The sequence below is a fragment of the Haliotis rubra genome, unplaced genomic scaffold, assembly GCF_003918875.1.
Source record: "Haliotis rubra isolate DU_JTF1 unplaced genomic scaffold, ASM391887v1 Scf199, whole genome shotgun sequence".
Taxonomy (NCBI): domain Eukaryota; kingdom Metazoa; phylum Mollusca; class Gastropoda; order Lepetellida; family Haliotidae; genus Haliotis; species Haliotis rubra.
In genome coordinates, this window is record NW_025765991.1 from 846,286 (window position 1) to 874,175 (window position 27,890).

Sequence of the window (27,890 nt, forward strand, 5' to 3'; positions counted from 1 at the left end):
GCAATATTCCAGCTATATGGCGGCGGTCTGTATATAATCGAATAATAGGGAACCGATGGCATGTGTCAACAAAGTCAGCGAGTCTGTCCACCTGATGCCGTTAGTCGCCTCTTAAGACAAGCATGGGTTACTGAAGATCAATATTCTAACCCGGACCTTCACGGGTTGATAAATTGGGACCTCCGTGAGACCTGTAGTGGATAGAGCGTCTCCCGCTGATGGGGAGGTCGGTAGTACGATACCTGAGTACGGCATACCAAAGATGGCATTGAGAAGACACACCAAAGACACTCTGCTCGGTGTCACTATGATGTACCTGAGTGGGCCAAGCATGTTAAACTGCCCATTTCTGCTGCTGGCTATCGCAGTGGGCTATCGCAGTGGGTTAGGGTTATAAAGCCCCACAATGCAAGCTCCTACCTCATCTATTCACCCCCACGCCCATACCTCTCTAAAGGAATGCATAAAACGTTGATTACATAGACTGAATTCAATGACTACTTGGAGAGACATCAATATTAAACACTGAGTTATCTCCCCTCTTACCCGTTAAAGATGCATCATGGATCTGTATGTGTTCTAGTTCTTGTGCGTTGTTCTTAGTACCGCTCGTCAATGATGTCGTCGTGAACAGACTGACGGAGACATCGGTGGAGGTGACGTGGGGCGTGCCGTGTCTGATGATGAACTATGGCAGACCAGAGTTTATTGATGTTGCAGTTATACCTGGGAATATTGACCCGGGACGTTGCGACAACTTTCACCGTGAGTATATCTCTATGTGTGGAACTGACAGTGTTTGTGTGAAGTAATATAAAGTATGTGTATCAAAACCGAAACTGAAATAGGGCAGTTTTGACGAAGAGCATGGATCTTTCATCTGGATATTTGACGCTCAGCGCCACCTGGTCAGTCACGTGTTGATTTGTACGTGACACTGATATCTGTCTATATTTACAATTGCAGCTGTGACGGTGACGGCAAAGCACGACGGCGACTCCGTCATCCTGAAGGTGGGCGGCTCCTCCTACAGGGTGTGCGTCAGAGCTGTGGGAGGAGGAGTACATGGACCCTGGGTCAGGAGGAACGTCACGACCCCGGGGTCTGTAGGTATGTTGGTACCCTCACTGCTCGTCATCGTGAGCGTTCAGTGGCAACACCGTCTGTGACAAATGCGCATCACCACCACGACCACCACACCGACCACCCCCAACACTACCATCCTCACCTCCACCAACAACAACTCCAACAACAATGATATAAATATATAAAACTTCTTTTGTGAACAAACTATTGGGTAATTAAACAACAGGAAGCTTGAAAGTCATTGTTGCTACGTGAACGCCTTCCTGATTTAACTCCTCAGCGGCGAGCTAAAACCGGCATCAATCCAAACAGCCAAAAATAAACCCTCCAAAAATACACACACATGCACTCCACTTGTACGCATTTATCGCTAGGTAATTCAGCGCGACATTAGACACATATTTCCCTTGCGACTCTGCTCGACCTCTGATACAGATTATCAGTTGTATCGAACACATATTTACGCATACATGTGGTCTCACCTTAGGCAAGTGAGTTTGTTCAAACATTGACTCTGTTCACCAAGCAGAAAATGGGTACCCGGTGTGATAAGTCATGTGACTATAACCTTCTAGCGCCTAACAGGCAGCATGGGATATCAGGGGTAATACTGTGCTATGCTATTCATTGTTAGCGCTATGAGCATACTTGGTGTGGAGTTGGCGCTATATAAATGGACACATTATTATTAGTTATATTGTTATATTTTGATAATCAGTTTTCCGTATCTTTGAAAGTTAAGAAAGATCCCTTTCATAAGTGGATTAGTATTCACCAATACTTTACTCATGAAAGTCACGAGTGTGAAAAAACACAGCAATATAGCAGAATAATGTTGATGAGTAATCCTTGTTTGTTGTGCAGCTCTCGTTCCACCGGAAGTGATTGTTGGGGTGCCAGTCAGCTGTTCAACACTCGCAGCCGCCATCTTGATAACGTAAGTCTGATCATGGATCTACTTGTGGTGTGATGACCTTTAAAGGTCCCTAAAGGTGATTGTTCTGTATTGCTACAGTATTGCCGCCATCTTAATAACATAAGTCTCATCATGTGGTGTGGTGACCTTTAAAGGTCAGATGTAATACTCTGAAGGTGATTGTTCTGTGTTGCTACAGTCATTTCCATATCTGTATGTATATGTATGATACATATTTAATGTTTCTGCTCTTAGTTCCATATATTTCTGCAGAAGAAAAAAATGGTTCGCCAAGATTCAAATCCAGCTACCGACTTTAATCAACCATTTGGTATGTATTTAGTAGTTTGTTGTTTATTGCCGCACTCAGCTATATTCCAGCTATTAGGTGGCGGTCTGTAAATAATCGAGTCTGGACCAGATAATCCAGTGATCAACATCATGAGCATCGATATACGAAATTGGGATACGATGACATGTGTCAACCTAGTTAATAGGCGAGAATTGATCACTACTGCTCTTGCTCTCAACAAATTCTCGTCCTTAACAACATAAATACAATTCTTTAATCAGACGCAGCACGAGCTGTTTCCATTAATGGTGACAGGATCTGTCTGTCGTATGTTCGAATCCAAAATAGTGTTGTTGGTTTGTTGTTTAACGCCACACAGCAATACTCCAGCTATATGGTGGTGGTCTGTAAATAATTGAGTCTGGACAGCCAATCCAGTGATCAACATCATGAGTATCGATCTACGAAATTTTGATACGATGACATATGTCAACTAAGTCAGCGAGTCTGGCCACCCGATCCTGTTAGTCACCTCTAACGATCAGCATAGGTTGCTGAAGGCCAAATCTAATCCCGATCTTCACGGGTATGTATTTGTTGGTACAATGTGTATTTTATACAAACCTTTCTCTGTGCTACTGTTACTAAATGATTTGTTTACTCCTCATAGAGTGAGTCCAGTTTGATGCCTCTTTGAAAAGTATTCAGTTACTATAACTGTCAGTTTGGTGTCTGAGAACAGATAAAGCGGATAAGGTCTCAGATGTTACCACTTTGATGAAAACACCCAATCACACGTTTTGTACTGACAAACAATACATGACCGGGGCGAACGGGATTCGAACCCGTGATTATACGTTTGTGGCGTGTCCATAGGGACGCAGCGCAGTGAATGAAACAACTAGGTCACATATTTGTTTTAGAAATACTTCTGTGGAATGCATGCGTGTTGCTTGTATTTTTTTGCAGTGTACACCATCATTTAATAATAGCTCACTCACAGGTTATGCATTGTGTTGCCAGGGAAACCCTGCACCAGAAGAAGGCCGTTTTCTTCCTTCGGGGAATGTTTCCTCGGAGACCTCCACAGCTACCAAGATGAAGGTAATGCAGCGTCCATGTGATATAGTTTCGTATACAGAAGAAAGTATAGGTTTTACGCCTTTCAGAAACATTCCAGATATGACGTTGGATACCAGAAATGTGCTCCACAGATTCTACCTATGTGGGAAATTGTTGGAGGAAAAACGTCCAGGCTATTCATTGTCTCGTATATTAGTAGGGGAGGTGGGGTAGCCTTGTGGTTAAAGTGTTCGCTCATGACGCCGAAGACCGAGGTTTGATTCCCTTCAATGTGTGAAGCCCATGTCTGGTGTCCCTCGCCGTGATAGTGCTGGAATATTGCTAACAGCGGCGTTAAACTATACTCACTCACTCCCATATGTTAGGTTGATCAGTGTAAAGGACCGATTGACATAACATCAGTGCATTGTTCCACAGGTCAGTTATCGGGATGAATCCAAGACACTGTCCAACTTGGAGTCCAGAAACGAAACAGTGGGAACAGGCCTCTTGACCTATGTCATTGCAGGGGACGACGTCTCCATGGACAACAGCATCGACATTTGTGTGGACATTTCAAGTTTATCATCAGTGGATGGAAACACCGAGCGCGTTGGTGAGAAAGTCGATAATATGGCCACGAAACACAGGATGAGAGCGAGCAACTTCACCTTACAAGGCTCTGAATCAGGATGTGGTCAGGATGTGTGGTTGCAGGGAAGCTGTGCGGGTGTCGCCGGGTCATCGGAGTTTCCAGATTATAATGTATGTGTTGGCGAGCCTTGCGACACAGATGGAGACGGCCTGGATTGCTATCACACGTGTTCCTTTGTTCGTGAACCCGTGCAGAACGGTGTGGGAAAGCAGCATGGCGTGTCAGACAATCAGATATGTACGTGAACGAGTGGCATGTTGCGGTGAGACAACAGGGACCGCATATTGACCAGACTAATATACACACATGAAGGCTGACGTATAATCGGCGCGTACACTGAAAGTCTCAGCTATGCTTGTAGCAGTTGCTCTGATGTGTCTATCGGCAGATCGATACGTGATCGATAGTGAGAGCATCCTCGGATCCATCCATCTCACGGTTGGGTCTGTCTTGGGGGTGACACACGCAGGTATTAACTACCCGGAAGCTTGAAGTAACTTTGTCTTCAATGTGGTCTGGTATGAAGTGGTTGTATCATCACGTCTAGACGTCTCGGGCTTCAGACGAAGGTGAGCTGGAGGAAGGTATCCACTGTTGTATGGGGTGGTATGCAAGGGCTATGTTTGGACTGCAAACCTGGTTTGTTGTGATTACTTACTTACGTGGAGTGTGACGATGGAGCTTGTCCTGTGTCGTCGAAATGGCGTGTCAAGGGAGCTTGTCCTGCTGGTGTGTCGAAATGGCGTGTCAAGCTGGAAGTTTTAAATAGATTATCGAGGTACTTTGTCGAAATTACATATCGAGGTGATGTGTCGAGCTGGTGTGTCGAAATGGCTTGTTGATGTGGAAGTTTTAAGTAGATTGTCGAAGTACTTTGTTGAGATAACCTGTCGAGGTGGTGTGTCGAGGTGATGTGTCGAGCTGGTGTGTCGAGCTGGTGTGATGAAATGGCTTGTTGATGTGGAAGTTTTAAGTAGATTGTCGAAGTACTTTGTTGAGATATCCAATCGAGGTGGTGTGTTGAGGTGATGTGTTGAGGTGGTTGGTTGAGGTGGTGTGTTGAGGTGGTGTGTCATGGAGGTTGGGTATCGAGGCAGGGTGGTGTCGGGGGGAAGTGTTGGTATCTACATGATGGTGGACTAGTAGTATCAGAGTGACACGGGTAGCTTCTTAGATACATGGCAGGACCTGTAGAGCTTTGAAGATATACGCCATAATAAGGAACACCTCCACAGTGGCCCAGGACAGGAAGACTGTAAATATGACTAATATGTATACCATTTAAAATCAGTGACAGGTGTGATGGAGTAAGTAATTATATTTTTCAATATTGAGTGCTGCCTCCTTTTTTACATGATGACCCATGCTGAATGTGACCGTGTATTTTCAAACGGGTGACATGTTGTGCGGAACTGGGGTTACTCTGTCCTGCTTCTGTACTAGGAAAAGGAACTGGCTGAGGTAGTCATTCTTCTCGTTTCTATTTCTGCTCTAAGTCCAGATGATGCCTACATGTACATGTAAAAGCTGTTGAGGGCTAAGTTAATTTAAAAAATAAAAATTTTAAATACAAATCTACGTTACTGTAGAAGTCAATGGGGAAATATTTGGTTTCGTGTAACCTGTAGCACATGGTTTACGACGTCAAGGCATCCTGTTCTGTTATAGATTTATATCAGATGTACGTGTCTAAAAAGCTTAAATACTGCCTCATTGTCAAGGAGATTGGCATCAGCATGGTTAACTTTCTTCTGAATGCACACGATATGGACAATTAAAGCTTGATGTAGGCTTTCTTTCATCAAGCCTTCCGTCATATTATAGAAGTGTTTCAATGTTAAGATGTATCAATCTTATATTAGTTCTGGAGTCAAGAAGCCATACCACCAGCACTGACCGGATTTCTTTGTCTCGGGACACCATGTCTCCTGTTCCAAGTGTTATTGGTATTGTACGCACCATGAGGCTGGACGACACGTTAGAAACTCGTATTAAACTAATGTTGTACTCATATCGATATAGTCCTGTGTCTGAGACGAAACAGATAAGAAACTTCCCATCATCTCTTTACAATCAGGTTTATTCAAACATTTTACTATTATCATGGTGTATGTAACATGACAAAACCAAAACGTTTCTGTACAAACCCATGACAGTATCAATATCAACCACGCGAGATGCATGCTAAATTACTGTAACATATTTAAAGGTATTGAATAAATTCTGTTTGATCGTGTTTGCTTATTACCCTGATATCCTACAACCACTTGATGATCAGACATATGTCTGGACTGGTGGGTCACGTGACCCCTGACTTGTACAAATGATGGGGCCACAGTCCGACATAAGTACGATCCGTGTTGCTCACGAATAGAACGTCCTCAATTTAAATGAAGGGTAAAATGTCAAAGCACTGAGACATTCCTATACTTTTCCTGACTGGACAACTTTTCTATAAAAGGCTACCGAGTCTTTGGGTGTCCTGGGTCTAGCGGGGTCGGAGAAGTCGATGCTGTAGATGCCGAATCTCTCCTTGTAGCCCTGGTGCCACTCGAAGTTGTCAATGAGCGACCACAGGTAGTAGCCCCGGACTCGGCACTTGTCCTCGTTGATCGCTGTGGATACAGAAACACTGGACTTATATACAGTCAACACCGAGGTGAGAGGGACCTACGTAAACATTTCGAGTTATCAGAAATTCGACACAGCTCCACTATGAGAGTGATTAAGGAACTCAGCGTTTTCTTCGGGACAACAGCAGGTTCGAGACACCAAACCCATGGCATTTTGTACTTCTATACGAAATATGTCATTGTAATATCATCTTGATTGCCAGTTACCATATGGGACCTATGTTGACCTCTTCTGACATATTCTGACCTCAATCCGTAACGCCGAGATACCTTCAGTTCACAGCTCACCAAAGGTCGGGGGTGACGTAAGTTTTCTGACCCGTATTCCCAGCAGAACTGATAACCTCAGCAGAGTGGGTTTAGTGGAGGTTCTAAACAGCGAAATTCAACGATTCATACAACCAAGGAGAAAATGAAACAAATGAGAAAGCACCTTTTGATACTTCTGTGAGATGTTCCCGGAGGTACTTGATCCTGTCAGGATCTTGGAGCACCCCTGGCTGCGTGGTGAAACCGTTCTCGGTGATGTAGATGTCGGGATCCCCGAAGTCATTCTTGATGGCTCCGAGCAGTTTCCGCAGCCCCCAGGGTACGGAGTACAGCCAGTTAGACACGGCTCTGGGATGCAAGTGTTAAATGTTCTTAGCTGAGGTGATAAGGGGCTTAAGGTCTCATCTATGACAATTGCTAGTACATATACATGTGTGTGTTTGTACGTGTGCCCATTGTACTAGTCCTTATACCCGTGAAGGTCCAGGTTGGAATAGATCTTCAGAAACCCATGCTTGTCGTAAGAGGCGACTAACCGGATCGGTGGTCAGGCTCGCTGATTTGGCTGACACATGTCATAGTATCACAATTGCGTAGATCGATGCTTATGCTGTTCATCACTGGATTGTCTGGTTCAGACTCGATTATTTACAGACCGCAGCCATATAGCTAGATTATTGCTGAGTGTCCCCTCCTGGGTTTGTTCTTTAATCCCTAGTGACTGGCAGGGTAACACAATGGACTATGTTTTAATGTGTATCGGTATGGCACGACAGGGGATCGAACTGTCCCTCTTGGGGCAGATGGTGACGTGATTTGGTCGCAAATACAAAGTCGGACATGGATATAGTCTACACGATCTACATGTTTAACACGGAACCTGTAAACGATGGCTGTGACTCTCTATTGGCGAGACAAATAAATATACTTGAATCATCATCTTATGATGTTAGAATAACACGTCATACGATTCCTGCTCAAATCTTATTTGATCACGGTAACAATATTCAAGGCCTAGGCGAATATTTTATAGTCGGCAGGGGGCATTTCTATGCTTACTGCATTCGTGCAAACCGAAACATGAGTCTCATTAACCAATTCAGACAATGACCTACTTTTCAGCCGATCCTAATTTTCTCGTGTGAAAGTGAAGAGACACTACAAACAACTATGGTTACACTAAATTCCAATTCCTTCTGTCATAAGAAACGGTATTTACAAATTAAATTTAATTCTAAAGTTTTAAAAAATCGTATTTCTATATTTTATATCGAGGTTTAGGCAGCATGTCGTTGACTAAGACGTCACAGACTGCCCCTGTTGGAAGAGGTCATAAAATTATTCACAATTCATCTTGCTCACTGGTTACACCTTATTGCGCTTATTAAGTGTGTTTTCGTAACTACAGTGTGATTGACATAATATCAAGTCCGTACCAGACCGCCAAACGTTTCTAGCGGCCAAGCCTCGTTTTGAGATTTCCACGATTTCCAGGTTTCCGTTTGTCAGAGCACATAGGACAGAGAACGCTACACGTCGTGTTTTGCAAGGATTAGAATGAGAGTAGTGTTGCAATATACAAGTGATTAGATGTATCAAATAATACTGATTAATATTTATATATCCAGCTGAATGAGTTGGTCTCTCAATTCTTGACTGGTTATTGTACTAAGTTGCGCAATAGGGCAGAACCCAGTCAGCAGGGAATGCTCCCTTATTTCACTTCTACCGTATGTTCCCATATTTGCAGATAAAACTGACTTGCCTGTACATGTGTTTGTGACAGATGCCACGGGTAGGGTGAAGTACATTCTGGATTTCTGAATACGGCAAGTGTTTTATCGCTATTATCATCATGCACTAGTCCGTAATGCGACAGCTATGTTACGATGAACCTGTTTTAGTCCCAAGCCTACACAAGACTTACCGTGGCCATGATGGGTCTGTCAGTCCTTCGTAGCTCTTGTCTCCCAAATAGCCTGGCTTCTCTTCCATCGGCTTACTGGCGACAAGTCGGGTGGTGTAGTAGTTTAGCCCGAAGAAGTCGCTGCTTCCTGAACATAGAGTGAGTGAGTGACTTAACGCTGCTTCTAAGATGATTTTCAAATAGAGTGAGTGAGTTCAGTTTAACGCCGCACTCAGCAATATCCCAGCTATATGGCGGCGGTCTGTAAATAATCGGGTCTGGACCAGACAATCCAGTGATCAACAGCATGAGCATCGATCTGCGCAATTGGGAACCGATGACATGTGTCAACCAAGTCAGCGAGCCTGACCACCCGATCCCGTTAGTCGCCTCTTACGACAAGCAATAGTCGCCTTTTATGGCAAGCACATGGGTTGCTGAAGACCTATTCTACCCCGGATCTTCACGGGTCTTTTCAAATAGAGCATACACCACTAAAACAAGTTAAAGGCCATCCACATTTGTATGTTTGCGAGGGGCGGTGGAGTAGCCCAGTGGTTAAGGCGTTGCCTCGTCACGCCGAAGACCCGGGTTCGAATCCCCACATGGGTATAATTTGTGAAGCCCATTTCTGGTGTCCCCCGCCGTGATGTTGCTGGAATATTGCTAAAAGCGGCGTAAAACCAAAGTCAGTGAGTCAGTCAGTATGGTTGCGATGCTAGAGTGAGTAGAGTTCGTAAACATATAATACGAAACGTCAATGGATATAAGTACTTCCATCTCTCACGTGAACCTGACCTTTAAAATTTAAACTGTGTGTTGATTGATACTACACACCGTTTTCAAGGACGCTGTCACCCTTCCAGGGCCCCACGTAGCACTACGACAGTCGTAATTCCATGTTAAAGTATGGGAGTTACGATCATCTTAGGGTTGGAACGGGGCCAGACTAACGCTCTGGTTAGTTCTATGCAAATTTTATAAACTCTCCACAGTTCACTCAACCAGTTTTACAGTAACTCAGAATTTCAGCAGAATGCGTTCACCACAGAAACCCTTTAGGGCTAGGCAAAACCCCACGAAGAACATTACAGGGTGATCCATAATCAGGATCCACAGACCAGTACTAACACCGTTACTACAGGGTTACTAAGGGTTACTACACAACATCTACAAGCGGTTCTACAAAGAATCTGCAGGGTGATCATAAGTGATCTCCCAGGAAAATATTGGACAAAATATGGTAGCTCTACAAGGATATTTTTGTATTACCACAAAATTTCTGCAAGAAAGCTACTTGGAACGATACAAGAGCTCAACAAGAAATACAACTGGATCACTACAAGATTTCTGCAAGAAAGCTACTGAATCACATACAAGAATTTTACAAAGCTATTGGATTACTGCAAGAGAAAACTACTGGATCACTACAAGATTTCTATAATAAAATTATTGGATTACTGCACGGTTTCTACAAGAAAGCTACTGGATCACCACAAGATTTTTACAAGAAAGCTACTGGATCACTAGAAGATTTCTCCACGAATGCAAGATCACAGCAAGAACTTACCAAGTCTCTATTGGATCAATAAAGAGATTTACAAGAACATTAACAATTACTTCAAGAGGTGACATACATTTCAACAAGAACATAATAACATCACAACACAAGAATAGTAAAGGGCCAAGACAACTAGATCATGACAGGACCACCAAGTAGCCACAGAGTTGACAACTAGACCATGACAGGACCACCAAGTAGCCACAGAGTTGACAACTAGACCATGACAGGACCACCAAGTAGCCACAGAGTTGACAACTAGACCATGACAGGACCACCAAGTAGCCACAGAGTTGACAACTGGGCCATGACAGGACCACCAAGTAGCAACAGAGTTGATAACTAGACCATGACAGGACCACCAAGTAGCCACAGAGTTGATAACTAGACCATGACAGGACCACCAAGTAGCCACAGAGTTGACAACTAGACCATGACAGGACCACCAAGTAGCCACAGAGTTGATAACTAGACCATGACAGGACCACCAAGTAGCCACAGAGTTGACAACTAGACCATGACAGGACCACCAAGTAGCCACAGAGTTGATAACTAGACCATGACAGGACCACCAAGTAGCCACAGAGTTGACAACTAGATCATGACAGGACCACCAAGTAGCCACAGAGTTGACAACTGGACCATGACAGGACCACCAAGTAGCCACAGAGTTGATAACTAGACCATGACAGGACCACCAAGTAGCCACAGAGTTGACAACTAGACCTTGACAGGACCACCATGTAGCCACAGAGTTGACAACTGGGCCATGACAGGACCACCAAGTAGCAACAGAGTTGACAACTGGACCATAACAGGACCACCATGTAGCCACAGAGTTGACAACTAGACCTTGACAGGACCACCAAGTAGCCACAGAGTTGACAACTAGACCTTGACAGGACCACCATGTAGCCACAGATTTGACAGCTAGACCATGACAGGACCACCAAGTAGCCACAGAGTTGACAACTAGACCTTGACAGGACCACCAAGTAGCCACAGATTTGACAGCTAGACCATGACAGGACCACCAAGTAGCCACAGAGTTGACAACTAGACCATGACAGGACCACCAAGTAGCCACAGAGTTGACAACTAGACCTTGACAGGACCACCATGTAGCCACAGATTTGACAGCTAGACCATGACAGGACCACCAAGTAGCCACAGAGTTGACAACTAGACCTTGACAGGACCACCATGTAGCCACAGATTTGACAGCTAGACCATGACAGGACCACCAAGTAGCCACAAAGCGGTGCCCCTCCGAAGCCGCATGGTAGTAACTGACACTGAGACTGATTTCCCAAACATAAGTTCTGATTATTCTTGATACAATAGAAGCCTGTAAACAAATTGTGACACCGCATTCGTAAGTTTCTTTGTAATGATGATAGCCCCCAACAACCATGTTAACAGGGCATACTCAACGATAAAGAAATAAAAGGAACCCCATTGCCGTTCCATTGCAATGATTACTACCTTTAAGATAAGCCTTTTCCTCTTCAGTGAACGTAGGGAGACGGGACTTGCCCGGCTCACTCCGGCTGTTGATTCGCTCCTTCAGCTCTTCGGGATAGTCACCGTTGACAAAGATGGGGTTGGTGAAGAGTCCTATTTTGATCTGGAAGTACCGGAGTCGGGCCTCCACGTCAGCTGGGTTAGATGGATCTTTGGGCTGCGACCAGTCACAGTTCAGAGTGATGCCGATCCGGCCTGGCGGGTACATGGGAGAGAGAGAGAGAGAGAGAGAGAGTGAGTTAAAGTATGTTCGACTTTCCAGAAGAGTGAGTAAGTGAGTTTAGTTTTACGCCGCTTTTAGCAATATTCCAGCAATACCAAGGCGGGGGCCACAAGTAATGGGCTTTAAACATTGCACCCATGTGAGGAATCGAACCCAGGTCTTTAACTGCCCTTACAACTAGGCCTCCCCACCGACAGCTTTCCATTATCGAGCCTCCACCTTGCGATGGTAAAGGCCGTATAAAGATTGTAACATTGTTATCTTTACAAAAGCTATATAACTGAGTGTGCAATACAGCCATTATGTCACTGTGGTTTGGGTTAGCCATGGAACAACTATAACAGATTGATATGGCTACCGAAAAGTGTTCTTTGATCGTCGAAAACTCGACATTGTGCCGTCAGGACCTGGGCAATTGTACCCCATCGATTCTCGGCTACTCAAAGCTACCTTTCTGTGTAGGTCTGTACTTCTCGTCGTAGAGTCGGTATGCCTTGCCATGGGCCCGCACGACGTTGTGGGAGACTGGGTAAGGGCCGATGTCCTTGAAGTCAGCTCGGCCCGGCGCGTGCCAGTCGAGGACGTAACCGTGGTCGATGAAGATGTCGGGTTCGTTGAAGGTGATCCAGAACTTGACCTGGAATAGGAGTTTGGGATGCGATGTGATCTGAATGTCTGTGGACCTAGATGGCCCAGTCATCAACGTTTGTTTTGAGGTCATTTCTTCTTCTCATGACTACATAGTTGTTTAACCTCAGTGATTTGCAATAAGCCCACGTTGAAAAGAGCTATGTGGGGTTGCGTCCCTCTGCCGTGCCATCAAGTGGGTCACCCTGATTCCGATTATAGTTGAGTTAGCACCATATCCGTACCTGATTTTAGCAAATGGCAAACGTTTCCGGCGTGCATGAGTCTTGACATTTTCTCCACATCTAGCCGACACACAGCGCTACAGCTGTTCAAGCAGCTCTAAGCTTATACTTACAAAGTTTACTTGTTTATGACGTCTACTAAGGGCGACCTGGCTGAGGCTTGCTCGAGTTACCTCCCCTACACCAGTTACCATTCTCAGCAACCAGCAAGGTATGTGAGCAACATTTTAGATGAATGCGCAGATCAACTAAGCTGGTGGTCAGTATTTAAAATGTTGTATTTTGTTAGATTATAGTTCTACCAAACATGTTTCCATTGTCATAAATCCAAGAAGACCTCCAAAACCAGCCGACAAGTAGTAGTCGTGATCACCATCGTGTCTTTCTAGGAAGTAACGCCTCCATTACATTATGATTAAATCCCAACACCCAATCAATACAGCTGTTTTATTGAGAAAGGCAGCACTCAGGGAGCCAAATTCACGTTTCGAATTAGAGGTTGGAGCACAGGTGGCTATGTTAAAGGACGGCGCTATGATAACAATAGAATTGAGATATGATATCCCATATTATAGAGAATGAGTGAGATATGCCAGCAATATCACGGTGGGGGACACCAGGAATGGGCTCCAAACATGGTACCCCTGTGGGAAATCGAACCCCTCTGGTTTTCAGTGTGATATGATGACGCGTCAACCATTAGCCTTCCCCGCCGTCACTAATAAAGATGACTGACTGACTGAGTTTGTTTTACGCCGCTTTTAGGCAAATCACGGCGACACCAGGAATGGGCTCCAAACATGGTACCCCTGTGGGAATTCGAACCCCTCTGGTTTTCAGTGTGATATGATGACGCGTCAACCATTAGCCTACCCCGCCGTCCCTAATAGAGGATGACTGACTGACTGAGTTTAGTTTTACGCCGCTTTAAGCAATATTCCAGCAACATCACGGCGGGGGACACCAGAAATGGGCTTCACACATTGTACCCATGTGGGGATTCGAACCCGGGTCTTCGGCGTGACGAGCCAACGCTTTAGCCACTAGGCTACCCCGCCGTCCCTAATAGAGGATGAGCGACCACTAGAGGTGAGGTGAGGTAAAATTGGGTTTTACGTCGTGCTTGAGAATATTTCGCTCATATGACGACGTGCATGCCTGTGTATATGTATGTGCGGCTGCTTGTACTAGCCCAGACTTAAGCTGGTTTTATAGTGCTAGCTCACTGAGATACCATGCCGCAGTGAAGCATGAATACCCTACTCAGACACATTATACTGACTCCGAGCCGACCAGTCCTTGTTGTACCCATTAATGCCGAGCGCCAGGCAGGGACCAACAAGTACCATATTTTAACGTCTTTTGGTTTGACGCGGTCGGGAAACGAACCCGCGACCTTCCCTCTCCGGGCGGAAGCTCTAACACTACACCACGGAGGCGGTCGCGACAACTAGAGACCTGTATGGTAACCTTGAAGAGGTTTAAAGTTATGTCTATATTTGCCCTACCAAAAACTGGACAAATGTTGAGATATTTACACATGTACTGTGTGCATCTGTCTTATGCTACAGTATCGTGCTCATATTGAAAACCAACGGTACCCAATGTGTCTTGAAATTATTCTGGCGCATATAAGTAATAACACTAGTTACAGAGTATAAGAACTGACTTGGTTACAGCGGTATTTATTCATGAGTTGTGGGGCGGTGGGGTAGCCTAGTGGTTAAATCGTCCGTTCGTCACGCTGAAGATCCGGGTTCGATTCCCCACATGGGTACAATGTGTGAAGCCCATTCTGGTGTCCCCTGCCGTGATATTGCGGGAATATTGCTGAAAGCGGCGTAAAGCTAAACTCAGTCACTTACTATTCATGAGTTGTAAACCTAAGCGTAGTCATAGCTGTTGCAGCTTGATGCGTCTGCAGCTGTAATCTTACCCGGTCCCCGAATCTGTCGAAGCAAACGTCAGCATACTTGACGAAGTAGGGGATGATGTCCTCACTGGCCCAGCCCCCACCTTCTCCTCCAGGACGAGGGGGAGGTCCCAGTGGTAGAGGGTGACGGACGGTTCTATGCCGGCTTCCAGGAGGGCGTCAATCACACGGTTGTAGAAGGCCACGCCCTTCTCATTCACCTCCCCCGAGATAGGGTCGGGGATGATTCTGGGCCAAGCCAGAGACATCCTGTAGCTGGAAACCTTTAGTGGGAGACACAGACAGGGTGCGAGAATGTACCAGTGGATTAACATTATAGTTGAGGATAAGGGGATGGAGAGAGAATATTAATGTTTTATGGACAATAATTTCTTTTATTTCGGGAATACGTTGCAATACATATTTTCGTATCGTGGTCAAGCAATATACACAAGAATCTGTATCGAAACGTCGCACTCACGAAATTGTTATGCATCAAATTTGACAATATTGTAAACTTCTAAAATGATGTGTTCATTAGAACTGTCAATCCCCTGAAATGTTGATTTTGTTGGATAGAATTGTGCTGACAATTTAACGTTTGATTGCATCCAACCCCGTGGTTTGATGCTCATGATGTCAATCATTGGATTGTATGGTCCAGATTCAAGTATTTACACACCACTGTCATATAACTACAAAGCTACCGAGTGCAGCGTGAAACAAACAACCCTACACAAAGACAATAACATGACAAGATCGAGCCACCAGTGGTCAGTAAATTACTGGAATGCTTTATTTAAATCCTGTCAACGCTACCCAACATGTTTATCGTAGTAACTCAGTCATACCCAGCCAACCACACGCCACCAAATCCCGACTCACCCCCAGGTCCTTCATGAGGGCGATATCCTCCGGGTACTTGTTGTAGCTGTCGCACGCCACGTCACCAGACGCGCCCTTGTCTTGCATCAGGGATGCATCATGTGTGAACGTGTCCCAGATACTCCAGACCCTTGCCTGGACAGGGAACAAGTGAGGTAGGCCAGGTACTGATCATCAACGTGGATTCACAATTCTATAACGGATAAAACACACACCGTGCGGCCCCTCTGTCGGTTACACACACACACCGTCTTGGCCCATTTGTCGGTTACACACACACACACACACACACACACACACACACACACACACACACACACACACACACACACACACACACACACACACACACACACACACACACACACACACACACACACACACACACACACCGTCTTGGCCCATTTGTCGGTTACACAAACACACACACACACACACACACACACACACACACCGTCCTGGCCCTCTGTCGGGTACACACACTGTCTTGGCCCCTCTGTCGGTACACACGCTCATTTGTCGACTACACACACACACACACACACACACACACACACACACACACACCTGTCCCTTTGTACACACCCCTGTCGGACGGTTATACTCCACACACACACACACCGTCCTCATCCCCTTCTGTCGGTTACACACACACAGTCTTGGCCCCTTTCTCAGGTGTATACACACACACACACACACACACACACACACACACACACCACCCGTCATGGCCCCTCTGTCGGTCACACACACACAAACTGTCCTCACACCTTTTCGGGTACGTACACACACACAGACACACAGAGTCTTGACCCCTCCGTCGGTCACACACACACACACACACACACACACACACACACACACACACACCGTCCTGGCCCCTATGTCGGTTATACACACATCATCTTGGTCCCTCTGTCTGTCTGTGTCTCACACACACACACACACACACACACACACACATATGTACACCGTCCTGGTTCCTCTGTCGGTTACATACACATTGTCTTGGCCCCTCTGTCGGTCACACACACACAAACACACACCGTCCTGACCCTCTGTTGTTCATTTTGTCACACACACACTCACACACACACACACACGCACCTCTGTTGGTTACACACCCACACATGCACACCGTCTTGGCCCCTCTGTCGGTTACACACACACCATCCTTGTCCCCCTGTCGGTTACACAAGCACCGTCTTGGCCCCTCTATCGGTTACACACTCACACACACCTTCCTGTCCCCCTGTCGGTTACACAAGCACCGTCTTGGCCCCTCTATCGGTTACACACTCACACACACCATCCTTGTCCCCCTGTCGGTTACACAAGCACCGTCTTGGCCCCTCTATCGGTTACACACTCACACACACCTTCCTGTCCCCCTGTCGGTTACACAAGCACCGTCTTGGCCCCTCTATCGGTTACACACTCACACACACCATCCTTGTCCCCCTGTCGGTTACACAAGCACCGTCTTGGCCCTCTATATCGGCTACATACTCCACACACACCTTCCTGTCCCCTGTCGGTTACACAAGCACCGTCTTGGCCCCTCTATCGGTTACACACACACACACCTTCCTGTCCCCCTGTCGGTTACACAAGCACCATACCTCCTGGCCTCTGTCGGTTACACAAGCACACATGCCACACACCACATACCATCCTGGCCCCCTGTCGGTTACACAAGCACCGTCTTGGCCCCTCTATCGGTTACATACACTCACACACACCATCCTTGTCCCCTGTCGGTTACACAAGCACCGTCTTGGCCTCTATCGGTTACACACTCACACACACCTTCCTGTCCCCTGTCGGTTACACAAGCACCGTCTTGGCCCTCTATCGGTTACACACTCACACACACCTTCCTGTCCCCCTGTCGGTTACACAAGCACCGTCTTGGCCCTCTATCGGTTACCGCACACTCACACACACCTTCCTGTCCCCTGTCGGTTACACAAGCACCGTCTTGGCCCTCTATCGGTTACACACTCACACACACCTTCCTGTCCCCCTGTCGGTTACATAATGGCACCGTCTTGGCCCCTCTACACACACTCACACACACCATCCTGGCCCCCTGTCGGTTACACAAGCACCGTCTTGGCCCCTCTATCGGTTACACACACACCATCCTGGCCCCTGTCGGTTACACAAGCACCGTCTTGGCCCCTCTATCGGTTACACACTCACACACACCATCCTGGCCCCCCTGTCGGTTACACAAGCACCGTCCTGACCCCTCTGTCGGTTGCACACACACACACACCGTTCTGGCCCATTTTTCGGTTACACACACCGTTCTGACCCATCTGTCGGGTACTAACACACACAGTCTTGGACCCCTGTCGGTCACACACACACACAGAGAGAGAGAGAGAGAGAGAGAGAGAGAGAGAGAGAGAGAGAGAGAGAGAGAGAGAGAGAGAGAGAGAGAGAGAGAGAGAGAGAGAGAGAGAGAGAGAGAGAGAGAGAGAGAGAGAGAGTGTGTGTTTTTGGCCCTCTGTCACACACACACACACACACACACACACACCGTCCTGGCCCCTCTGTCGGTTACACACGCACCGTCTTGGCCTCCCTCTGTCACCCCCACCCCCCCAACAGTCTTGGCCACTCTGTCGTCTCTCTCTCTCTCTCACACACACACCGTCCTGGCCCCTCTGTCGGGTGTACACACACACCGTCCTGACCCCTCTGTCGGTTACACACACACCGTCTTGGCCCTCTGTCGGTCACACACACACACCGTCTTGGTCCGTCCACATGATACACACTCCCCAATTGCGTAGATCGATGCTTATGCTGTTGATCATTGGGTTGTCTGGTCCAGACTCGATTACTTACAGATCGCCTAGCACTGTGCAAAGAAAGCGGGAGAAAGTCATATAGTGTTAGAATTAGAAATCCTTGATTTTTGGCGGCCATGTTGGACGCCATCTTGGATTTTTCGGAAGATCGACCCCAAATATCGGGCACCTCCCAAAATATGTTTTATCATTATATTCCCCAGCACTTTGCAAAGTTTCATGCTTTAGTCCGGCATGTAACGATCAACCCCCAAACCGGACCTAAGCCACCGCACGTAGCTGGAATATTGCGTAGTGCGGCGTTAAACACCAACCAACCAGCCAGCCAATGATACACTCACCGTCCTGGTCCCATGCCCCCTCTATCTGGTAAGACGCTGTTGCCGTGCCCCACACAAAGTCGGAGGGGAAGGAGTGCGTGCCTTCAGCCATTTTGATTTTGCAACTCTGAAACACAACGAGGAAATCATAAACAAATGCAAGTCATTACGTGGTATTTGAATGGATAACAAAGCATTTATTTTTGCGTTTATGCTTCCATACATCAACAAAAACCTTGGCCAAGCCCATTAGCGGACTACCTACTGGACGTGTTCAGCATCCCTCGTGTCAAGCCCGTGTCAAGCCCGTGATATGCATAAAATGAGTAAAACCGTCCACTGTTTTTTATAATTACTTTTTAGGTCACACGCATGAGCATTCCATTGTTTAGAATATAATCCACACAAAATAAGACTTGAATATATTTTTCACAACTAAACGTATTTATTTGCCCGATTGGAGTCTGTCTTTTGCTTCGGCGGTTTTCATTCACGAAACACTGAGACTGTTTTCGCCATGAATTCCGATGTGTCAAATGATATTCTGAGATATAGAAATACGGATTATTGTTCTCTGTGATGAAATGGCTGACCTGTATCTGTGGTGTAGAGGACCGAACATTTACCCGCAGAGGTAAGATCGCTTGTTCGAAACCCTGGTCGCAAATGATGGTACTTATTGTTACCTTGCCTGTGCTCGATGTTAAAAATACGTATGTGTGCGAAGTAGAATCAGTCATTCTTTTGGAAATCTATGAATCCCTACTGAAAATAAAGGAATACCGACCTTCTGTATTATGTGTGGTGTCTGGAGAAATAAAAGCGTCCGCACTATGAAAGTCTCACAGTATTGTCAGATGCCGAATACAATAAAACACCGTTGTGTCGAACTGGCGGTTATCTCGAGGTAATATCTTGGTCCATGAGTATTCCTCACTTAGTCATTATTTACGGTTGTGTCGAACTATGGTTGTTCGAGGTAATATCTTGGTCCATGAGTATTCCTTACTTAGTCATTATTTACGGTTGTGTCGAACTATGGTTGTTCGAGGTAATATCTTGGTCCATAAGTATTCCTTACTTAGTCATTATTTACGGTTGTGTCGAACTGATGGTTGTCACGTCGAGGTACTATCTTGGTCCATGAGTATTCCTTACTTAGTCATTATCTACGGTTGTGTCGAACTGACGGTTGTTCGAGGTACTATCTTGGTCCATGAGTATTCCTTACTTAGTCATTATCTACGGTTGTGTCGAACTATGGTTGTTCGAGGTAATATCTTGGTCCATGAGTATTCCTTACTTAGTCATAATCTACGGTTGTGTCGAACTATGGTTGTTCGAGGTAATATCTTGGTCCATGAGTATTCCTTACTTAGTCATAATTTTACGGTTGTGTCGAACTATGGTTGTTCGAGGTAATATCTTGGTCCATGAGTATTCCTTACTTAGTCATAATTTACGGTTGTGGCGAACTATGGTTGTTCGAGGTAATATCTTGGTCCATGAGTATTCCTTACTTAGTCATTATTTACGGTTGTGTCGAACTATGGTTGTTCGAGGTAATATCTTGGTCCATGAGTATTCCTTACTTAGTCATTATTTACGGTTGTGTCGAACTATGGTTGTTCGAGGTAATATCTTGGTCCATGAGTATTCCTTACTTAGTCATTATTTACGGTTGTGTCGAACTATGGTTGTTCGAAGTAATATCTTGGTCCATGAGTATTCCTTAGTTAGTCATAATTAACGGTTGTGTCGAACTATGGTTGTTCGAGGTAATATCTTGGTCCATGAGTATTCCTTACTTAGTCATAATTTACGGTTGTGTCGAACTATGGTTGTTCGAGGTAATATCTTGGTCCATGAGTATTCCTTTCTTAGTCATTATTTACGGTTGTGTCGAACTATGGTTGTTCGAGGTAATATCTTGGTCCATGAGTATTCCTTAGTTAGTCATAATTTACGGTTGTGTCGAACTATGGTTGTTCGAGGTAATATCTTGGTCCATGAGTATTCCTTACTTAGTCATTATTTACGGTTGTGTCGAACTATGGTTGTTCGAGGTAATATCTTGGTCCATGAGTATTCCTTACTTAGTCATTACATCTAGTTGTTGTCGAACTATGGTTGTATCATGGCTATGGTTGTTCCGGTTGTTCGAGGTAATATCTTGGTCCATGAGTATTCCTTACTTAGTCATTATTTACGGTTGTGTCGAACTATGGTTGTTCGAGGTAATATCTTGGTCCATGAGTATTCCTTACTTAGTCATTATTTACGGTTGTGTCGAACTATGGTTGTTCGAGGTAATATCTTGGTCCATGAGTATTCCTTACTTAGTCATTATTTACGGTTGTGTCGAACCTATGGTTGTTCGAGGTACCATCTTGGTCCATGTGTGTTCCATGCTTAGTCATAATTTACGGTTGTGTCGAACTATGGTTGTTCGAGGTAATATCTTGGTCCATGAGTATTCCTTACTTAGTCATAATTTACGGTTGTGTCGAACTATGGTTGTTCGAGGTAATATCTTGGTCCATGAGTATTCCTTACTTAGTCATTATTTACGGTTGTGTCGAACTATGGTTGTTCGAGGTAATCTTATCCTTGGTCCATAAGTGTTCCTTATCTTAGTCATAATTATTTACGGTTGTGTCGAACTATGGTTGTTCGAGGTAATATCTTGGTCCATGAGTATTCCTTACTTAGTCATTATTTACGGTTGTGTCGAACTATGGTTGTTCGAGGTAATATCTTGGTCCATGAGTATTCCTTACTTAGTCATTATCTACGGTTGTGTCGAACTATGGTTGTTCGAGGTAATATCTTGGTCCATGAGTATTCCTTACTTAGTCATTATTCTACGGTTGTGTCGAACTATGGTTGTTCGAGGTAATATCTTGGTCCATGAGTATTCCTTGCTTAGTCATTATTTACGGTTGTGTCGAACTATGGTTGTTCGAGGTAATATCTTGGTCCATGAGTATTCCTTACTTAGTCATTATTTACGGTTGTGTCGAAGCTATGGTTGTTCGAGGTACTATCTTGGTCCATGAGGTCCATACTTAGTCATTACGGTTGTGTCGAACTATGGTTGTTCGAGGTAATATCTTGGTCCATGAGTATTCCTTACTATCATTGTTCTACGGTTGTGTCGAACTATGTTGTCCATGAGGTGTATATTCCATATTCTCCTTAGTCATTATTTACGGTTGTGTCGAACTACGGTTATCTCGTAGAGGCACTATCTTGGTCCATGAGTATTCCTTACTTAGTCATTATCTACGGTTGTGTCGAACTATGGTTGTTCGAGGTACTATCTTGGTCCATGAGTATTCCTTACTTAGTCATTATCTACGGTTGTGTCGAACTATGGTTGTTCGAGGTAATATCTTGGTCCATGAGTATTCCTTACTTAGTCATTATTTACGGTTGTGTCGAACTGATGGTTGTTCGAGGTACTATCTTGGTCCATGAGTATTCCTTACTTAGTCATTATCTACGGTTGTGTCGAACTGACGGTTGTCTCTTCGAGGTACTATCTTGGTCCATGAGTGTCCCTTACTTAGTCATTATCTACGGTTGTGTCGAACTGACGGTTATCACGTCGAGGCACTATCTTGGTCCATGAGTATTCCTTAAATAGTCATTCTCTACGGTTGTGTCGAGCCTATGGTTGTTCGAGGTACCATCTTGGTCCATGTGTGTTCCATGCTTAGTCATAATTTACGGTTGTGTCGAACTATGGTTGTTCGAGGTAATATCTTGGTCCATGAGTATTCCTTACTTAGTCATTATCTACGGTTGTGTCGAACTGATGGTTGTTCGAGGTACTATCTTGGTCCATGAGTATTCCTTACTTAGTCATTATCTACGGTTGTGTCGAACTATGGTTGTTCGAGGTAATATCTTGGTCCATGAGTATTCCTTACTTAGTCATTATTTACGGTTGTGTCGAACACAGACCGCCGCCATATAGCTGGAATATTGCTGAGTGCGGCGTAAAACTAAACTCACTCACTCACTCACTCATTTATTCCAGCAAATCAGGTTACTGTCAGGGGTGAAATCATTGACAATGGGTACAAATGACTAGCGAATGAACAACAGATCTGAGTTCAAACAATCCATGACAATGTTCACATACAAATGGGTGTTAACACAGTAGGCCTTACAAAAAGGGTTAAAATTGACTTGGTACGCGTCTGTTATCCAAGTGAAAGAAGGTGAAAGAAAAATATCTCTTATATACAAATTCCGTTATACGAACATGGCGAGTTTGCGAAAAGTTGGTGCAGTTAACAGGTAATATTTGAAACCTAACTCTGTTCTTGACTCTATCCGGCTGCTACTCCATATAGTAGCCAATTTACATACATGTTATGCTGCATAGAACATATTGTCTGAAATATATTATCAGGTGAGGTGAGGTGAAATTGGGTTTAACGTCGTGCTTGAGAATATTTCGCTCATATGACGACGTGCATGCTTGTGTATGTGTATGTGTATGTGCGGCTGCTTGTACTAGCCCAGACTGAAGCTGGTTTTATAGTGCTAGCCCACTGAGATACCATGCCGCAGTGAAGCATGAATACCCCACTCAGACACATTATACTCACTCCGAGTCGACCAGTCCTTGTTGTACCCATTAATGCCGAGCGCCAAGCGACCAACAAGTACCATATTTTAACGTGTTTTGGTATGACGCGGTCGGAGATCGAACCCGCGACCTTCCGCTCTCCGGGCGGACGCTCTAACCACTACACCACGGAGGCGGTCTATATTATCAGGAATTCTGAGGGAAACAGCTCCATGTATTCACGCTTGACCATTATCCGTATATACAGACTATTCTGACCTACATATCTCTAACTAAGTTGCCTTTACGTGGTCTATATAAACACATTTCCCCAAAGCACTCCAAGTGGGTTAAAGGATCATAATAAAGTTTTAACTTTATTGAATTTTTTAACTTTATGCAGGATGACTCGGTGTAATACGATTCTTTAAACTATAAGCAAATAATACTCCTAAACAACACACTCCTCTAGACACAAAAAACAGCTGGTGATTTATTGAAATTGGCTTCAAGATTGATCTACAGTTTGTCTTATTTGATTCAAGGCGAGCTTCGCTTTGACGGCGTTGAAAGATAGAGTGACCTCCCTTCATTCCGATTTTATGAACGCTCTGCCACGAAAGTCCCACACAGCAACACTTTCTTATCTCTGTTTATTGTATAAGAACGTATTATGATTGGAATGGATAGGCTGAACACGTAATTGTAGTGTGAGAAATAATCAACAACAATTCGTCCAACGAGGAGATGCGCGTTTTCATTCTCATGTGCTAACGGATAATCAATGGTGTGCCGTGCACGTTGAATGAGCCAGTAAGCGAGTGAGCCAATTTTGAAACTTTCATAAACATTCGTAATCATCGCTGGTGGGTTGGAATTGTACCAAAGTGGAGATCGAACCCGGGTTTACGGGGAAACGCATGAATGCATTATTCTCTACACTGTACCACCACCACGGAATAACAGTATATATTAAACTATACGTTATGAACTAGTCCGCTTAAGCAATTACCGGCATGATATGGCTAAATTTGAACTCACTCACTCACTCATAAGCAGTTAACGGGCTTTAAATCATCCAAACCACCTTGGTAGAGACCAGTAAAGGCGCTATTACTTGATTTACTGTCCATCACTAGATTCGATAAAGATAATCTACAAAATATTTGAAAAAGTAGAGTTATACACGACTTTTTATTTGGTGGTGGGGTGGGTGGGTGTGTGTGGGGATGTGGGTGTGTGTGTATGTTTTGGCATGGTCTGATTTCTGTTCAAATATTGAATCATTTCTCAGTATTCGAGACAAAAAGTAATTGGTTCGATAATAAAATATCGATAACACTTGACGACGTCAGATTTGATGTACAGCTTTGGCAATATATCTATTGAATACTACATTGCGACTCGAGTGTTTGTGTACCGAGGTGTTACGCCCTGCGTAGGTCAACATTACACTGATAAAACAAGACATAAGACTATATTTCATTTGGTCAATATTCCACTCGGAACACAGCGTCCTGTTCTAAACAAGTTTATGATGGTAGTTTAAGAGTTACTTTAAAATTGATGCAATATTATAGCGGTACATACCCGGATGGGTATGTATAGTTAAACAAATTGTTGGCAATGTGAAGATATATTTTCTGATTAATATTGACATGAGATTGTTTGACAACCTTCAAAAATACAAGCATGGAATAGTTCTATCCAAAGTATATATCATCTAATTCATTTTATCTAAGAAATTTTAATCACTGTTTACACGTAGGAAAGTATCCCTCACTCCCTGTCCCTGTAATCTGAGACAAGGTTTGACTCTTTCCAGATGTGGTAGGTTTAGACTTGCTGTAGATTTGGGGAGACTTACACATATCCTAAAAACTCAACCACAACGAAAATATGTTACAGAAAATGGTAGATTTTACACTTTTAGATGAATGCCATGCGTTGCTTGCATGTCAGCGTAATTCAAGTCTGAAACTGTAACATCTTTGACTGAAATTATTTTATCTGAAAACTTTGATGTTATAAGTAACACATTGCCCATATCTTAAGTCCAGCGGCTATGGGAAAAATAATCGATTATTTCAATGACAAGCTTAATTGAGGCAACAAAACATTGGCTGTATGTTTGGCTTATTGCTTTTTTTTTTTCAGAAAAAAATGTCGGTCCGTCTAAAAGTCCAAATTCAAAAACGTTTATCGCCCCGGGTATGGCATTCTCTTCCCACAGAGGTTACTTGTCATATCTTCCTACGAACCTCTGTTTTAATACGGCCATATTTCCCGGTTCTCGTAAAATCCCCTAGCGGCAAAAGATCGCAACACGAATTATCTACCTTCTTTCTATCCAATCAGAACACGTGTTACATCGACTTAGATTCAACTTGACTAACACAAGCAAATGTGGGGCCACAAATATCCCCCATCTGCCGGGGGCTTGTGTTGATGTTACACACAAGACGTTTAATGGCTAGCTTGTCCGTTGTCAACGAGGGCGATGGAGACGCCACTGATCCGCCATAACATGACTGAGTTCTGTCTAGAAGAAACGTTTGCGCATCGCGCAGGGGAAGAGGTTTAGTTTTCTCGAAGCATACGGAAATTACCGAGGCCTTGCGAATGATCACTTTTGAAACAACGTCGCTGATTGCACAACTAAATCTGATTGCCTCCAATCACGAGTCTTGAACGCTCACACCATGAAAGGGACGTATTAGAACAGAGGTTACGTAGGAAGATATGACAGGAGTAACCTCTGTGGGAAGAGAATGCGGGTATGGTGGTATCATCCAAGGAGCATAATCAGGAAGAATATTGTTATACGATCCCCGGATCAGGGTATCCTGTCACAACTAGGGCACACAAATTCGACAGCGGATTATGGATGACCAGTCGTACCTGCTTTCAGGATTGTGAGAGCAGTGGAACATTGAGTGAGAACAGTAGCGTAACGGTCGAGGACTTTGAAGGAAGGAGACACTGAGTTAAGGCAGGAATCACAGCCACTTACACCAGCATAGACAACAAAGTGCACAGCGAACCCTGCGCGAGAGGCAAACGCAATCTAACAACCCTTGTTGAGGGAAGTAGGTTAACAGAGGTTCATGATCGCGAATAAGGTCTAGTGGTGAGGGAAGTGTGACTGAAGTGTGGATAGCTGAAACAGTAACACCAAGTGTGATATACCTGTACGGCTGTTTAAAATTGGCTCATTTAACGCTAGTAATGCTAGCACGTGCAGCAGCAGAATTGCACGTGCCCTGACCTGTTGGGGACATGCCCAGGTACAGACCATGTGCTAAGACAACCTTAACTTTATCACTCACTCACACACCCCTCGTGTCTCAAAGGCGGTGAGGTAGCCTAGTGGTTAATGCGTTCGCTCGTCACGCCAAAGACCCGGGTTCGATTCCCCACATGGGTACAATGTGTTAAGCCCATTTCTGGTGTCTCTCGCCGTGATATTGCTGGAATATTGCTAAAACCGGCGTAAAACTAAACTCACTCACTCACTCAAAGTAGAATATCACTTATAAAACAAAGGGATAACATCACCATTTCTTTAAACTGCAGTAGACCTGCTCAAAGAAAATCCCTCTGACAAACACCACAGACTGACAATATGCAAACCTTCAAATCTCCTATTATGCATGTGTACATATACCGAACCGAACAATAACTACACATAAAAAGTATTAATTTACTTGGTTTCTTGAACACATAAAAGCTGGTGATACAACTTACCTTGCCCACGCCTTCTGTTGTTGAATCTGTTATCGTATCGTGACCTATATAACGAGAAGACACTGTCCTTGACCTGTCAACTTGCATCAAAGACCCGTAACTACTATCAGTATCAGGGTCGTGCGAAAATCGTGATCTTTCCCCTTCTCTGTACTCTTCATGAGTGTCAAGACGTTTATGTTAGTGGGCGATATTAATTGTACTATCTGTCATTATCTCCCTTGTCTCTGATAACCTCGTTAAACCGACCCATCACTTATCAACATAAGGCACATGTCGTCAGCGGGGACAGTTGGTAACTGACTTCAAATGAAACCAAAACGCACGAGTGATCTGATAACCTATACAGGTATCGTAACTCCAACACAATCATCTATGTGAATGTGACTCCGATACAGGGCAATGAACTTAAGTATTAAGGTTTCAAATGTGTTGACTTCAATGTGTTCAATTTGTTATGAAAGGAGGGGTATCAGGGGGGTTCGAACCCCCCGAACCCCCAACTTGATCCGCCAAATAAAATCTTCAATGTGATCTTAACTCATTTTCAAAAGGGGGGATCGAACCCTGAAACACACACACACACACACACACACACACACCATCCGCCAATGCAAATACC

The 27,890-nt window shown here is 44.6% G+C and overlaps 2 protein-coding genes across 2 annotated transcripts in view; one reads left to right on the forward strand and one right to left on the reverse strand.

Moving 5' to 3' along the window:
- The window catches only part of LOC124275147, a 32,520-nt gene extending 27,810 nt beyond the window's left edge, over positions 1-4,710 (forward strand). Inside the window, exons 12-17 of the mRNA XM_046710638.1 lie at positions 604-765; positions 967-1,110; positions 1,951-2,023; positions 2,258-2,333; positions 3,318-3,398; positions 3,795-4,710. Coding sequence (XP_046566594.1) covers positions 604-765; positions 967-1,110; positions 1,951-2,023; positions 2,258-2,333; positions 3,318-3,398; positions 3,795-4,256 — 998 coding nt within the window. The 3' untranslated portion in view covers positions 4,257-4,710. The remainder of the gene's footprint in view (positions 1-603; positions 766-966; positions 1,111-1,950; positions 2,024-2,257; positions 2,334-3,317; positions 3,399-3,794) is intronic.
- A 1,362-nt stretch (positions 4,711-6,072) lies between these two features.
- On the reverse strand, positions 6,073-27,336 carry LOC124275176 (lactase-like protein). The gene is given in 11 exon segments (XM_046710674.1): positions 6,073-6,626; positions 7,078-7,262; positions 8,842-8,968; positions 11,867-12,100; positions 12,579-12,765; positions 14,937-15,014; positions 15,017-15,196; positions 15,798-15,872; positions 15,907-15,932; positions 18,961-19,066; positions 27,269-27,336. Coding segments are annotated over 10 exon segments (1,374 nt in total). The 5' UTR covers positions 19,052-19,066; positions 27,269-27,336; the 3' UTR covers positions 6,073-6,435.
- Positions 27,337-27,890: the final 554 nt, after the last annotated feature.